Genomic DNA, 15,582 nt, shown 5'->3' on the forward strand with positions numbered 1-15,582 from the left:
CCTGTTGAACACGGGGCTGAAACACACCGCCACAGTGGTTTTGTCATACGGTCCCAGTCGACCCTGGTTGGGGACACACACCAAGCCCTGAGAGACGTCCTGGGTGGCTGGGATGCACTTCACCATTCCCTCCAGCAGGGCAGCACCTGTGCTCTTCTGGAGGTCTGCTCCCTACACAGCCATCACAGTCAAAGCTTTGTTATATTTTCAGTTCAGTACAACTGACCTCCAACCTAACTTCTTTCCTGTTTAGTCCTCCTACTCGCCTACTGACTAGTCTACAGCTGTGTTTCTACTTGCCCACCTCCCAAACAAACATTTTAACAGCTATGTTTTCATTTTCTATCATCCTGTCCTCAACATTCCCTTCCTTAAACACAACCATGCCTGTCTGCAGAGCATCACTCACCACCTCAGTCCCAGCAGCAGGATCCTGGAGCAGGCACACCCAGTCACATGCCCGGGGTGAATTGTTTCTCAGAACCACATTCTCCACGCGGGACGTCCCGAAGTATACAGGCCCAAACCATAAACAGGACAGTGGAGACCCCTGGAGCACAGTTGAGTTATTTTCAGCAACGGAAATAAGCACAAGTATCTTTATATGAACACCAGTTAGAGGGGGAAAGCAACAAAGACGAAGTACGATATGAATTCTTGGCCCCTGAGTTACCTGCAGGTCAAAAACCTCAAGGTGCTGGTCCACCACCTCAGCCCTTATACTGAGAGTTACAGCAGAGTGATTCTGGAGTTTCAACCTGGGACAAAGGGAAGCTGAGGGTCAGGTAGAAAAACACAACTAGGCTTCTTTGAACTTGAAAAAATAAAAAATAATTAAATATGTGACTGAGCATTTAGTGTCCAATCCCCTCAATACATGCTTGTACTGGTGTTGAAAGTCTTTCTTACAGAGCTTTCTCACAGATCTGCCTGGGTCTGTCTGTGCACAGTTCCACTTTCAGCCACTGGGTGGCGCCCGCTGCTATGAGTCCCCTGCACGGTGAAATTCTGACTGAGGAGTCTCCATTGTACTGCACCTGGAACACACCTCCAATGCACACCAACACAAATACATGGAAGCATTCTCATGGACTGAATTTAGTTTATAGTCCCTACTGCTGAAAAAGATGGAGGTTTTAAACAGGACAGATACCTTCACTTGAGACAGTTCATGCAAACACAATTTACTATTAACGGTATGTTCTACTAAAGGTAAGCTGGTAATTTATTAGCTGACGTTAGCTCCAACGATACAAATTCTTATATCCAATTCAAATTATATTCATATAATGAGCGTTGGCGCCCTCTTGTGGCTACAGGTGTTTATTACAAGAGTATAATCAAGGTAGACAAATTACATACAGGTAGTACTTCCGGTTAAATCATGTAAAAAAATAAAAAAAATACACTGTGAAATTACACATTGTGACAGGAGGACAGTGTATAGCCATAATTATTGACACTACATAGCCCACTTTCTCTCTGATTTCTTAATTTGAAATATTTTAACTACTTTCATATCCATGAATTGATTATGTTTTCTGATTAAATAAAAAGAGGGGATTCATGTCAGGCTATTTAAACTTTTTCTGGTGCTATGGACTTTCATTTGTTGGTTCATGGGGTCCGTGTTTGGGTAAATCAATACATCCAAGTAAGACTGATTTACCTGGTACTGATTCCTGGTTGGTAATATGGTGATGTTTGCTGATCACCTGACTGCATGCAGCAACACACCCAAAGTCTAGTACTGAGTCCTTTAGGAGGGAACAAGCCCTGGGAAACCTAGAGGAGCAGAAAAAGAAATTCAGAGAGTTGAAATGTCATAAAGTTTGTGGAGATGTATGCACAGACGTCAGCAAATGTCACAGACAGTGTGTTTGGTCCTGAACAGCTTTAATATATATCCATCCAGTATCTGTAACCAGTGATCCTACTCAGGGTCGCAGGGTCTTTAATATATATGTTAATATCATGTCTGGCCTTCTTACCCCAGCAGTGGGATTTTGAGGGACTCTACGTCATCTATATGAATCCGAAGAGAGTCTCTGACCTCCTCTTCCTCTTTTTCTGGAATAAACTCCAGCAGGCCACTTAGAGAGCCACCTGGAGCCACCAGCTTGGCTGACCTTGAGGATGTGAACTTAAATGACTGCGAAGACAAGAGAAATAGAAAAGAAAACTCACTTTGATTCAATGATTATAAAAACATTCACAGACACATTCATGAGAGATTGAAAACCTTACTATCCAACTGCTAATTACAGTTTAGTAAAGTAAATCAGACAGTTTAGACTAGATAGATAAAACAAATACTATGCAGTTAAAATACTAATAAAATTAATATTAGCATGTTATTTATAGATAGATAGATAGATAGATAGATAGATAGATAGATAGATAGATAGATAGATAGATAGATAGATAGATAGATAGATAGATAGATAGATAGATAGATAGATAGATTCATTCACTGGACGTATCAAACCAACGCCCATATTTAGGCTAATTCAAGTTAGCTAACATTAGCTAAGTACATTATTAGCATAGCTTAATTCTTGCTAGCCAAATTGGGACTTTAGCGAGCGTAACCGCCAAATGTAGCTACTTTTAACGCAACTTTATTTTTATTCTAGAATTTCGAATACCTTATTTAGTCGATAAACAAACACTTCGGGGTTCATTCTTTACCTTTGACGCGGGTTTTTCAATCAGTATTTTTTTCGGGGACTTCCCAACGTTCGTTGCCGTGACTGCGGTCGAGTAAACGTCCCCGACGTTCACCCCGTTGAACTCGACAACCGGCGGGTCAACTCGAACACAACTTCCAGCCATGACACGACTCTCACGAGGATATCCTTCCTCGCGTTAACGTAACGTACACGTACAACTACCTACCTGCTCCCTCGCATACCGACAGAGAACTTTACCGTTGCCTAGTTACCAGGTGGTTTCTAGGCGACGAGTAGCTGCGCTCGTTTTTCTCGTCTTGGGCAGTCCAGGTGGGCGGTGCAACTGTTGAACCTCAATATTGACGCAAAGTGACAATAATTTGCTTAATACTACTTCAAATATGACATAACTTAATTTGCACACGCTGATCAATAGTTTATATGATTTATTTCACAAGAAAAACATAATATTTCTTCTGTAGCATGTTACAAAAATATAAATGGTTAGTACAACTAACATCACATGGAAATTAATAGTCCTTGAAAAATAACTTCAAAGTATCAACATTTGAAACACAAATGTCCCTCATTTATGCTTTACAACAAAAGATAATCAGATCATATTTCATGGGATTTCCTAGGACATAACAGCAGCAGGGCTCTCCCATACTTCATCATCATAAATATTACAGGAGGATCCGATTGTATCCGTGCCCGTCATATAAAGGCCGTTGCAGTCTTTGATGGGTTTCTCTTCAGCATTTTGGATTAAATGCCCTGCACACTGCTCAGCACTTCCTGCAGAGTCCACAGGAGGATCCGTGGATGGTTCTGGGCATGTACGCAAGCACTGGTCAACTTCAATACTCGTTACTAAATCCTGCTGAAGAGCAACTTCTGCTGAGCTTCTCTCTCCACCAACCAGAGAGGTGGTCAAAGCCCCGGCCTCCTCTGATGGGTCTTCCTGCCTCCCTTCATGCTCTCCGTTTGGGACAGCCGGTGTGACTCCATCCTTCCGGGTCTGAGCTCTGCTCTCCAGGCCAAAGAAGTTGTTTCGGACAACGTAGCGCACACACTGCAGGAGGACATTCCTCTCATGGCGGACATCTGGGGCCAGCAACTAAAAAAAGAGTGAAAGAAGACAGAGAAGCTGCATTTTAAATATCATTTTATTGCCTCAATTTGAAATCCTGTGAAATGTGCTTGTATAATATTACCATCTCAAGTAGAGTGGGACCACGATCCTGTAGTGTATGTTGGTGTCTTCCTCTACCACCTCTACCACCTCTACCACCTCTTCCTCCTCTTCCCCCTCGTCCACGTCTATCGTTAGGTGTGTGATGGGCACCGTTGCAGTGAGCGTCGTTGTGAGTCTCTGTAGCCCGTGAAGAAGTTGCCAGGCCTCTAGAAGGTCCTCTGTCTTCAGAGTTCTGCTGTATTGCGTTGAGAAGAGCCTGGTTTTCTTTCACAAGGTCATGGGCTCTCTTAATTGGAATGGCTGAAACACAGTGTGGGAATAATAAGACATTTTAAATTATTTTTTAACTAATAATCTGTCCCATACAGGCTGAGGATGAAAGCAAACTCACCCTCTGGTTCCTCGTCACTTTCACTCATGGAGCCGTAGTTAGCCACCAGGGAGCCCAGAGCGGAGCTCATCTGTTTAGGAGCCACAACAACGCCACTGGTCCTGGACTCAGAAGCTGGGTCCTCCCGGTCAGAGTCTGGAAGAACATGAGAAACATTGATATACATATCAGTTACCATGACATTTGTTAAACCCCCAGATGTGATAATAAAGGCACAGTGATATATTTAACACGTCAGATGTCTCTCTCACCATGATCACCGTTAGCCAGCGCTCCCAGTGGATCTCCGTCCCTGCAGGGCTGGGTGACGGGTGGCGGCCTCTCTGTAGCCCTGCAGTCTGATGGATGAGGGCCTCCAGGGTGTTGCCCATGGAAACCTCTATTCCCCCAGCCACGACCTCGACCACGACCTCGTCCTCGACCTCTGCCTCTCATTCGTCTGTGAATGAAATGGATTAGATTTAGAAAGGATCCACTTCGGCCTCAAATAAGTCCAAACATTCTGTTGTTTCTGCTATAAAAAGGAGAAAATAAGAAAGATCACAATTTAAGCATCCAATTTACCCAAACTGAGCCGTCTCAAGAACAGCTCCCGTCTCCTCCCGCACCTCCATCACCTTTTTCTTCTTGTCCATATTCTGAAGTGTGGGATAGTTTCTGGAAAGACAAATTAAGGCTCAAGTTGAACAACAATTGATATATGGCAAGCATCGCTGTTCTGGAAACTGCTCAAATTATTGGCAATGATGCTTGTAAAATTGAAAATTGCCATGCCATGTTTTCTTTTGCCCAACTTTGGAGCATTATTCTATCGCTGTGAATACTGACTTGCGCCTCTCCTCTCTCCATTTTGTAATCTCATCTGGTGTGTCCAGCTTGATTCTTTTCGTGCCTGGTGCATGGTTCTGCAGTCAGGACATAAAAAACACAGATATCACCAAAGGAAAAACACAGAGAGCAGAAGATTCAGATGCACAGCGAGTCGTTGCAACCTACATTCTTCCAGTGGATGCTGACTAGTTTTTCATGAGCCATGAAGCTGCAGTCGGGCACAGAACACTATGAAAGAGATTTTAAAATTAGACTTCCATAAATGACGTCAAATACAGGAACATATGCCTGATGGATTTAAATTACCTTGACGTGTTGGGAAACATGTTCGTCGTACTTCTCCTGGTTTTTGAAGCCCCGGTCACAGGTGTCACAGAAATATGAATAGTCTGGTTCCTTCTTAATTTTCTGCTGTTGATTATAAACGGATCAGTTCAGAGCTGTTGTATGACAAACACCGTTATGCTCATGATCTAAGTGATCAAGTACCTTTTTCCACTGATTGTTGGGGGCTCCATGGTTCTGTCTTCCACCTCGATGCCAATCACAATGTTGACCTGTAGACAAGACACACACACATTCCTCAATATCAATATTTCTTTAGGATTATTGATTATTGACATCCAGTTCACTTTCCTTTATGGTTCTTTTGGGATGATCACCATTAACACACTGTATTGGGCTACTCACCAGGAGGACGTTTATGTCCGTAGTTTCCACGACCTGGTGGGTAATGAAATCCTGCCGCGGACCCTTGATGCCACCCCGGCTGGCCGCTGTAGTCCCAGACCGGCTCGGAGGACGTCTCGCCCCAGCTCCACATGCTGGGGTGGAAGCCGCTTGAACTCTGCTGGGAGGTCTGGAAGGAGTTCGGAGGGGGACAGCCGAAGTCCGGCGGAGGATAGTGTCCCGGCTCGGTCATCCTCCAGGTCCCGAAGTCGACGGTTAAGTAAATGTAAAGTAAATGTGAGTTTCTCACCACGCAGCTCTCACATGTGCATGTTTTTGCAATGGTTTAATACGCACACGTCCGTCACTTCCGGGAGAGCCGGAAATACATAAAAAAAACACAGGAACGCAACCAAAATAATAAATATAAAGGATATATATTAACTTATATCTATATCAGTTTTGTTTAGATTGGATATCCACTGTCTGTGTTTTTTATGAAAAGTTTAGTTTTCATAAGCCGGTGTGTTTGCGAGAACTTCTCGCGAGATTTAACACAAACTTCATGGGTTGCCAGGTAAGTAGAAAACTCGTGTGGAATCTGTTTTCCATGTAAATTAACGGGACGCCTGATAAGTAAAAAAAAAAAAAAACACTTTTCCATAGCGTTATACGTTAGATGCTATCTGTTGTAGTTGAAGCAGAAAGGTCGATACGGTTATAAAGCATTCCTTATATCGGGGGATATCAGCTGAGCGGACCTGGCAACCCAGCAGTTTCCTGGTGCTCTCTCTCTCGCCGCGTGTGTTCAGTCTGAGTAGGAGCAGCAGCAGCGTGGTGGCGTAGAAAAACCCGGACTCTCAACTTGGAGAGCGATCTGACTCTGGAGAAGCAACCGAGCTGCTGCCAACATGCTCGTGTTATTCGAGACCGCCGCGGGTTACGCGATATTCAAGGTTTGTACTCGACTTCTGTTTCCTGTCGTTTAAAACACGAGTATTACACATCAGCCGCTTGAGTTAGCCTCGGTTAGCATCGCAAGCTAGTCACGCGCAATCCCACGTTGCTACCGTTACATGTAACGTTACTGACAGTGAGTGAATAATAGTGGTGTTATAAAGCATGTTATAATGTGTTGGATGTGAGAGGGACAATTTGACGTTTTGATCATGCATGCTAGTTTTTGCTAATGCTAATGCAGCGTGGAGGCCCTGTGACCACGTGTGCACGCTGAGGCCAACTCAAGTGACTTTTCTCTACTGTGATATAATAAATAATATAATATTGCAATATGTAACGTGACATACTAATCTGCAATCAAATACTATGATCATAAATCATATGTTCTCCCTGCATAGATGAATAATTCTAATTTTGTACCCTATATTTTTAAAATCAGGCTGTTTTTCACCTTTCCTCCATGATACAGCTGTTTCCTGCCAAGATTTTTTTAATGCATGACAACTAACCTACTGTTATATTCCAGGTCCTCGATGAATCCAAGCTGCAGCAGGTCGACAGCCTGTACAAGGAGTTTGAAACTCCCGAAAAGGCGAACAAAATGTAAGTGTTGAAGGTGCCGCTAAGCATAAAAGATGACACCACATAGTTATTATCATGTTATGCTGTGATTCTGAACGTTTTTGTGTTTTTCCCTCTGCCAGTGTGAAGCTGAAGCACTTTGAGAAGTTTAAGGACACGACGGAGGCCTTGGCAGGTACTGAGAGGAGACTAATGTATCTAATGTAATCTGTGGTCTGTGATGTATTAACTGTGTCTGACTACAACATGAGGTATTTTAACAGTATTCGTCACTACCACTGAGACCACATAGGTTAATGCCAGCAGCTGGTTGACATCCATGTATGTAGCTGTATTAATGTGTACTATCTTCTGCCACTCAGCGGCCACTGCACTCACCGAGGGGAAAATCGGCAAGAGTTTGAAGAAAGCGCTCAGGAAAGTTGCTGCCACGGAAGCTCACGAGCAGCTGGCCATCAGCGATGCAAAACTCGGTGGAGTTATCAAAGTAAGTATCTCAACATTTACGCATATAAGCATTTAGTAGCTATGCGAGGATTGTGGCTCTAACATGCTCTGGTTTTCAGGAAAAGATCGACCTGAGCTGCGTCCACAACTCTGCTGTGGCTGAACTCATGAGATGCATCAGGAGCCAGATGGAGAACCTCATCACTGGACTTCCTCCCAGGGAGATCAGTGCCATGTCTCTTGGATTAGCTCACAGGTACGATGGCACACAGATATGGTGTTGCGTAGATGCGACTGCTGCCTATGATTACACCTGCTGACTGAAACATCCCTGTAGATTATCCTCAGCATTCGTCACTACCCCTGAGGCAGCGGTCTCTCCCCAGGCAGAGGTTTGCCATGTAAAATAACGCCTTAATAACTTATTCTTTTTGTGTTTTTCCCAGTTTATCCCGCTATAAGCTGAAGTTCAGTCCAGACAAAGTGGACACTATGATTGTGCAAGCCATCTGTAAGTTGTATTTTTTAGCTACAGTGATGATAACTACTTTTTATTTGTATTTTAATATGCACTCACTTTGTCTGTTTATTTCGTCGTCTCTTCAGCTCTGCTGGACGACCTAGACAAGGAGCTTAACAACTACATTATGCGCTGCAGAGAGTGGTACGGCTGGCACTTCCCCGAGCTGGGAAAGGTTGTCACCGACAACTTGGCCTACTGCAAAGCTGTCCGCTCAATAGGTAAAACATAACTTGTATTTTATTAGGTGTCCGGTGCTTCTTTTAAACAGTTTCTAATGCAGGCTGTAGTGTGTATTCCTCAGTAGCCACATGTATTTCTGTGTGTCTGCAGGTGATCGCACAAACGTGGCCGGCTCTGATCTGTCCGATATCCTCCCTGAGGAGATCGAAGCAGAGGTGAAACTGGCTGCAGAGATCTCCATGGGAACGGAGGTGTCCGAACAGGACATCGGCAACATTAGGCACCTGTGTGATCAGGTTTGTCTTTCTCTCACCAGCATATTCGTATTTGTATGTCTCACCGTTGAGTATCGGAGAGCTGAAGTGACAGTTGTGATGATGACGACGTTTGTCTTTAGCCTGAATACATCATGTGGGTTTTTCAGTCACTACCTCATCTGAACAGTCACACTTTATGGCTCCCGCTCTCGACTACAGGGCTGCTTTGACCGCTTATCTGCCGGCAGTAGAAGTATAACTCTTATCTCCTTCATTTCCGTAGGTGATTGAGATTACAGAATACCGTGTTCAGCTGTACGACTACCTTAAGAACCGAATGATGGCGATCGCCCCCAACCTGACCGTGATGGTGGGAGAGCTGGTCGGCGCCCGTCTCATCTCGCACGCAGGTAAGTCAGAGAAAGGGGTGTTAGAAACAAACAGCCAAGCGGTGATGATGACGACATATGTCACTTTCCTGAAAATGCCTGATGTTCTTAAGTCACTACCTCATCTGAGCTTGTATTAAGAGGCAGAATGAGCCGCCGCTGCTGACGGGAGCGTCGTATTAACTGTCTCTCTCGTTGTCATCAAGGTTCGCTTCTGAATCTGGCGAAGCATCCGGCCTCCACAGTGCAGATCCTCGGAGCAGAGAAGGCTCTGTTCAGAGCCCTGAAGACTCGCAAAGACACTCCCAAGTACGGTCTCATCTACCACGCCTCCCTAGTGGGCCAGACCAGTGCTAAGAACAAGGGCAAGGTAAGTCCAGATGACTAACTGGACTAGGTGATGATCATCACAGTTGGGTTGGCATCAAATTTAACACAGGCTCTGTATTTCTGTCCAGATCTCCAGAATGCTGGCAGCTAAAGCATCCCTGGCTATTCGCTACGATGCCCTCGGAGAGGACACAAATGCAGAAATGGGAGCAGAGAACCGACTCAAGCTGGAAGCCAGGCTGCGCCAGCTGGAGGAGAAAGGAGTAAGTACAGCTCCAAGAGAGCGATGATCTCCAAGAACTACTCTCTGTCAATATATCAACATTTATCTGTCTGATGGCCACCTGTCTCTCTGCCAGTCATCTGATCTTCCCTCCATTGTTTTTCCTCTTAGATCCGAAGAATCAGTGGAACAGGCAAAGCGATGGCAAAGGCAGACAAATACCAGCACAAGAGTGAGGTGAGACTATATGATCCATCCGGCGATTCTACTATTCCCTCCACCTCCAAGAAGAGGAAGTTTGAGGAGGTAGAGGAGGCCGAAGAGCCCGAAACACCGGTAGCCAAGTCCAAAAAGCCCAAAAAGGAACCAGTAGCAGAGGGTGAGTAGAAGAAGAATGACTCTAATGTTGTGGTAACAATGGAGTTTATGATGCTAATTTGTTTTCTCCATGTTTAATTAAAGAAGAGGAAGAAGAAGCAGCAGAGGAGACTCCCAAGAAAAAGAAGAAGAAAAAGAAGGACAAGAAAGCGGAGGAGCCCGAGGAGCCAAAGGAGGAAGAGGAAGAAATGGTAGTAACAGAGGTAAGAATGAGCTTCAGAAGACGATTCACACGGTTTGTTTTTGCTGTTAAATATGCTCACGTCTGTTCTCCCTCCAGTCAACAGAGAAGAAGAAAAAGAAGAAGAAAAAGAAGGTCAAGGAGGAGGAGGAAGACGATGACTGAAATAGTGGAGAGTGTATATATTTTCTGTTTTAGTTTTTATGTCATTTTGGTTTTCTGTCCTACATTTTTATCTAATAAGGGCATAACTAAAAAACAAAAAGATCATCATTGGATCTCTTTTTATAACTGCTTGTTATAAAATTAGTAAAAATGTGATTCTATTTTTTACAATGGTTATCAAGTTTGTAATCTTCCATCCTGGTCCAACAGTTTTTACGTTGATTTTTATTTGTAAACGCATCTGTATCAGACACGAATGAAAGTCAGCGAGATTCCCTTGTTTTCTGCCCCGGAGAAATAAACACATTATGCTGTCATGGTTGAGTTGTTTACACACGTGATTATTCAATGCAAGACGCAAACTGCAAAGGATTTAGCAGATGTAGTTTCTTTTCACTTTAGGGGGAAATGAAATGGTCCAAAGTTTGAGTCGGATGCTTCGTTGCACTTTGAGTAAGAATATGTGACTTCCAAAAATATCTTTCAAATGAAAAGTTGAGCAGAGATGTTGGCTGAAATTCAAATTTAGAGGATAGTGCTGAAGTTTGACTTGTATTCCAAGAAATAAGCCTTTTAATGAACATACAAATGTATTTACATATTCATAACTATTCCATGTGTTACAGTCTTTAAAGGAGCAGTGTCTTGGCTATAAAAAGTACTTGTTCTATCCCCTCATTAAAATGTCATTTCACAGTTTGAAATGTATCCCAGTTAATTTCCTATTTAATTTCCTGCATGTATGAATGACTTAGAAATTGATTTACCACCCTCTCCACACCTTGGCTTACTTGGTAACATAAATCTTGGTGACTGTCATTAAATTACATTTAGTTATCTTTATTTTATTGCTAAAAAAAATGTGTCTGGAAGGTCTCTTGCCCTCGGACAGTCTCAGTCGAAGACAGATGTCAAACTACATCTCACTGGATTACTTGTAAATAAAAACATCTGTATTCTTTATTAACCTCCATTGATAATCTTTAAATATGTGTTCATTCTCTCACTGAATGATCCCGAACTGGTCCATTTGCAATCTTTATCTGTGTCATATGTACACCTAACAGCGTTGCATGTATTCAGTTAGAAGTACTGTCTATGTACTGTATTGCACTGCATTGGGTCCTTGCAATCATTAAAGGTACTTCAGTGTATTTACACTCCACACTACTTAATATAATCAGAATGATCTTTATTTAGTTATATATTTTTTTATATACCATAATAAAATAAATAAAAACTATGTATTTTTATTATTATACACTCACAGGGTGCTTTTCTGCATAGTTTTTACTAGCTTTTGCCAGTCATTTTAAGTGTCTGCATGATATATATTTATAATGTGATAGAAATAAAATACAATACTACAATGTACGGCAAGAACATGTAAAAACAAATTACAGAAGAGAACATAGTAATAATAATAATAAATAAAAGCCTGAATTAGAGATACAATTATTTATGAAGTCATAATAGCTTTTTTGTGTGTGTTTATAATAGAGATATTGGCGTTATCGTCGAGCGAGCCGTTATTACTGTGAGCAGACATTACTAGTGGAGCACGGAGCCGCGCCATCGATTGGCTGCGTCTGTGCTCTGCTGCAGTGCCTTGCTTCCTTACCACATGGCTGGCGTGACTGCACGAGAGTCTTATGTGTTATGAAGGGACAGTTTAACTACTTAGCCATATCTCATATTCATTTTTTCTGGTGGTCCGCGAGACAAACGTCCAAATAAAAATGTCGCAGTTACAAGCGAGGTTCTTCACCGAGGACGAAAGGTGAGTCATTTAATGCTTTTACCGAAACATAAAAGAGGAGACAGGAATGGCTAGCAGGCTGGCTAACAGGCTGTACAGTACAGTACGTACAGCACAAGCCCGTTAGACACTACTCTTATTAATGCATGTGTACTGTACATTTTGGCCGAGCTTCTATTTACTGGTACAGCTATTACCCGCTAACATGTAGCTGTTTTTAGCTTCTTGAGTTAGCTAGCTAATGCTAACAACCCTAATATATGATATATGACGAGCATATGTGCATTTATGGGTGTAACCTGAGGTATTAACTGAAAACCTGTCTTCATAGGTATGTTGTGGATGATGTCCCATTCTCCATCCCTGCTGGGTCTGAGGTGCAGGACCTCAGCAATGTCATCAACAAGCTGCTGGAGGCTAGAAATGGTAATAATAATAAAAAAACACCACTTAAAACTATTTCTGTTTCACTATTTCTGGCACCCAGCTCCCCAGCTGAGTTTCAAATTGAAGCAGGGCTGTGAGGATCTCAAAAATACTTATTATTAATGTACTTGTTTCCACAGCATCTCACAGCAAAGTGGAGTTCGACTTCCTGGTCAGGGGTGTGTTCCTGCGAACGCAGCTGTCCACTCACATGGAAACAGAAGGCATATCAACGGTACGACCAGCCTCCTTGCTTACACCAGAGATGTGATGTGTGCCTGTTATTAACGACACAGAATACTTCCAGGGCCTGCATGCACGCAGCCACCTGGTTATAATGCTCTTTATATCCTCGGGAAGTAGAGAAGGGCTTGAGAAAGAAGGGTTTGGTGGGATTTACGCCGAAAACAATTGGAGGTACAAATGGGGACTGAATTGTCTGGATCATGTTCTTTGACATTTCTGCATCCGTGTCCCTGTTTCAGGAAGAAGTGGTGGAGATAGAGTATGTGGAGCGGATCACAGCCCCAGAGCCCGAGGAGTGCATGATGCACGATGACTGGATTAGCGCCGTAGATGCAGATGCTGAATGGTGAGATGACACATTTCCATGTTCTCATTTGGCTTTTGGCTCACAGCAGCACGTTATGTAACTGTTTCTCATTAGCGTTTTGCTTGTTTGTTTTTCTGCAGGATCCTAACGGGGTCCTATGACAAGACCGCCAGGATCTGGTCTGTGGAGGGCAAGGCGGTGATGACGGTGGCCGGACACACGGATGTGGTCAAAGATGTCGCCTGGGTCAAAAGAGGTAAGCAGAACAGAGTGGCAAACTTTCATTCCGGCGGTAATAATGGCAACCTTTCTTAAAATATCCATGTGGACGTTTGGCTGCAGATGGTCTGACCTCGCTGCTTCTGACGGCCTCCCTGGACCAGACCCTCCTGCTGTGGGAGTGGAACTCTGAGAGGAACAAGGTGAAAGCCAGACACTGCTGTCGGGGACACACGGGGAGCGTCGACACGGTCGCTGCTGACCCCACTGGCTCAAAGGTAAAGAGGGAAGGATGGCGGTTAAAGCCACAATGAGCAGTAGGATTTCTAGGTTGCGTTTTGTAAAAACGGGCCTGCACAGGTCATGAATAAGAGGGATTATTTTTGTTTATATTCATTATTGGACAATCCTATTCATTACTCCTTTTTTTCAGTTCTGCAGTGGCTCCTGGGACAAAATGTTGAAGATTTGGTCTGCAGGTAGGTTGCCAGAATGACTGATTGCATGTTTAACATTGATTGAACAAAAATGAAATCTAAAACGAGATGCAACCTTTTTCCCGTCAGTGCCCACAGACGAGGCAGACGAGGTTGAAGAGCCTGTCGACAGGCCGAGGAAGAAACAGAAGACTCAGCAGCTGGGCCTGACCAGGGTGAGTGGTCCACATCTGGTTGCATGACAACTGATGTACTAGTACGACTGATGTGAAGCAGCAAAATGAGGTTCCCATGTGGTCACGCTGACGCAGACTCCCATGATGACGTTATCTGGACACAACGAGGCGGTGTCCTCCGTCCTGTGGTGCGACAGCGAGGAGGTTTGCAGTGCATCGTGGGACCACACCATCCGCGTGTGGGACATTGAGACGGCAGCAATGAAGACGACGCTGGTGAGAAACACAATGACAAGCAGATTTGATTTGATGCTATGAATTTGTTTATTTCCCATAATAAACTGATGTTTTTGTCCTTTCCACAGACGGGCAGTAAAGTGTTTAACTGTATTTCCTACTCGCCTCTGTGTCGGCGGCTGGCCTCCGGCAGCACCGACAGACACATCAGGCTGTGGGACCCTCGCACCAAAGGTACTGCTGTGTTCTCGATCCCACAGACGTCTTAATGTCAAAGATCGAGTTTCGTAAACTTGTAATAATACATAATTATTACCTGTTTCAGCAGCGTCGCTATTTCTATCTTCGCCATTTTATTCACTTGTATATGTAAACGCCTCCTCTACAGATGGGTCGCTGGTGCTGCTGTCTCTGACCTCCCACACTGGCTGGGTCACCGCCGTGAAGTGGGCGCCGTCACATGAGCACCAGCTGGTCTCCGGTTCCCTTGACAACCTGGTCAAACTGTGGGACACCAGAAGGTCCGTCTTTGTCGGAATAAAAATACTCAGTTTATAAAATGCTTCTTCAGCCTACACTGTATTTCGGTTTGTCCTTTCCGAGGGGAATAATTTTAACATGTAAATGTTGCCTCCGTGTCTCCCAGCTGTAAGGCTCCTCTGTATGACCTAGCGGCCCACGAGGACAAAGTGTTTTGTGTGGACTGGACAGAAACTGGGGTAAGACCGCTGTCTACAAATATTATCCCAAAGCAAAGAATATGACCTATTTTCCCAAATGACCCAGTGGGAAAATAGGATGCAATGTAGATAAATAAAACCAAAATAACCCAGTAAATTGAATTATTCTGTATTGAACTTGCTGTCTTCTTGTTTCTTTCCAGCTGATGTTGAGTGGAGGTGCAGACAACAAGCTGTACACCTACAAATACTCAGCCTGTCAGACAGATGCAGGGGCATAGGCTCACCGGGCGGCGTGGCCTCCAGAGATCCACCACAGGCAATAAGTGCAGAGTTATGGACAATGTCGGTGTTGAGACGGGCAGACCAAAGCAGCGGTGATTCAGAATGTTGTACAGTGCAAAACGTCATTTACCCTGTCCTGGTTATTTTTTACCGCTCTCAATTTTTACACATATTTTCTTATGGATTGTCTTTGGTTTCCTGTAACGCAAGAAAACTATAAATTAATTGTCTCTCCTAAAGTGCCTCTTCTATTTAATTTTTACTCGTACTCCGATATTTAATATTTTGATGGTGGTAATAAGCGGATGGCAATTTGAAGATGAAAAAAAAAAACAGTGATATAATGACCTGTGACCAGAAAATGTTCCACATATACAAATCATATTAAAGTATTGCATTCGATAAGATTTATTTACCTCCAGGTTGGCTTAACA

General features: G+C 43.6%; 4 protein-coding genes across 5 annotated transcripts in view; 2 read left to right on the top strand and 2 right to left on the bottom strand.

The window, feature by feature from the left end:
• Window positions 1-2,893, bottom strand: part of LOC311010043 (cilia- and flagella-associated protein 47-like) — a 34,994-nt gene extending 32,101 nt beyond the window's left edge. Inside the window, exons 1-7 of the mRNA XM_084004522.1 lie at window positions 2,692-2,893; window positions 1,992-2,152; window positions 1,670-1,785; window positions 910-1,048; window positions 674-758; window positions 410-550; window positions 2-171 (exon numbers count right to left, since the gene is read on the bottom strand). Of these exons, the coding sequence (XP_083860648.1) occupies window positions 2-171; window positions 410-550; window positions 674-758; window positions 910-1,048; window positions 1,670-1,785; window positions 1,992-2,152; window positions 2,692-2,835 (956 nt within the window). The 5' untranslated portion in view covers window positions 2,836-2,893. The remainder of the gene's footprint in view (window position 1; window positions 172-409; window positions 551-673; window positions 759-909; window positions 1,049-1,669; window positions 1,786-1,991; window positions 2,153-2,691) is intronic.
• Window positions 2,894-3,103: 210 nt separating this feature from the next.
• On the bottom strand, window positions 3,104-6,105 carry nufip1 (nuclear FMR1 interacting protein 1). Of its 2 annotated transcripts, none has more exons than XM_084004602.1 (10): window positions 5,783-6,105; window positions 5,582-5,649; window positions 5,399-5,500; window positions 5,258-5,320; window positions 5,090-5,166; window positions 4,826-4,918; window positions 4,513-4,700; window positions 4,262-4,396; window positions 3,890-4,170; window positions 3,104-3,792 (listed from the first exon to the last, which is right to left on the bottom strand). In XM_084004602.1, the coding sequence occupies exons 1-10, from the start codon at window positions 6,012-6,014 to the stop codon at window positions 3,310-3,312; spliced, it is 1,722 nt and encodes a 573-aa protein (XP_083860728.1). In that variant the 5' UTR covers window positions 6,015-6,105; the 3' UTR covers window positions 3,104-3,309. The 2 variants fall into 2 exon arrangements, with proteins under 2 accessions (XP_083860728.1, XP_083860727.1); XM_084004601.1 differs by having other exon boundaries at window positions 5,399-5,503.
• A 463-nt stretch (window positions 6,106-6,568) lies between these two features.
• On the top strand, window positions 6,569-10,693 carry nop58 (NOP58 ribonucleoprotein homolog (yeast)). Its single transcript, XM_084004012.1, has 14 exons — window positions 6,569-6,717; window positions 7,248-7,324; window positions 7,426-7,478; window positions 7,666-7,790; window positions 7,870-8,006; window positions 8,197-8,261; window positions 8,357-8,491; window positions 8,604-8,749; window positions 8,994-9,120; window positions 9,306-9,469; window positions 9,558-9,692; window positions 9,824-10,031; window positions 10,115-10,233; window positions 10,311-10,693. The coding sequence occupies exons 1-14, from the start codon at window positions 6,673-6,675 to the stop codon at window positions 10,374-10,376; spliced, it is 1,602 nt and encodes a 533-aa protein (XP_083860138.1). The 5' UTR covers window positions 6,569-6,672; the 3' UTR covers window positions 10,377-10,693.
• A 1,316-nt stretch (window positions 10,694-12,009) lies between these two features.
• On the top strand, window positions 12,010-15,387 carry wdr12 (WD repeat domain 12). Its single transcript, XM_084004350.1, has 13 exons — window positions 12,010-12,156; window positions 12,467-12,561; window positions 12,702-12,796; window positions 13,047-13,153; window positions 13,255-13,370; window positions 13,457-13,611; window positions 13,767-13,812; window positions 13,900-13,985; window positions 14,082-14,222; window positions 14,312-14,417; window positions 14,572-14,704; window positions 14,830-14,902; window positions 15,067-15,387. Exons 1-13 carry the CDS (start codon window positions 12,116-12,118, stop codon window positions 15,142-15,144), a joined length of 1,272 nt encoding a protein of 423 aa, XP_083860476.1. The 5' UTR covers window positions 12,010-12,115; the 3' UTR covers window positions 15,145-15,387.
• Window positions 15,388-15,582: the final 195 nt, after the last annotated feature.

This window comes from Eutrigla gurnardus (genome assembly GCF_963514095.1).
Source record: "Eutrigla gurnardus genome assembly, chromosome: 24".
Taxonomy (NCBI): Eukaryota; Metazoa; Chordata; class Actinopteri; order Perciformes; family Triglidae; genus Eutrigla; species Eutrigla gurnardus.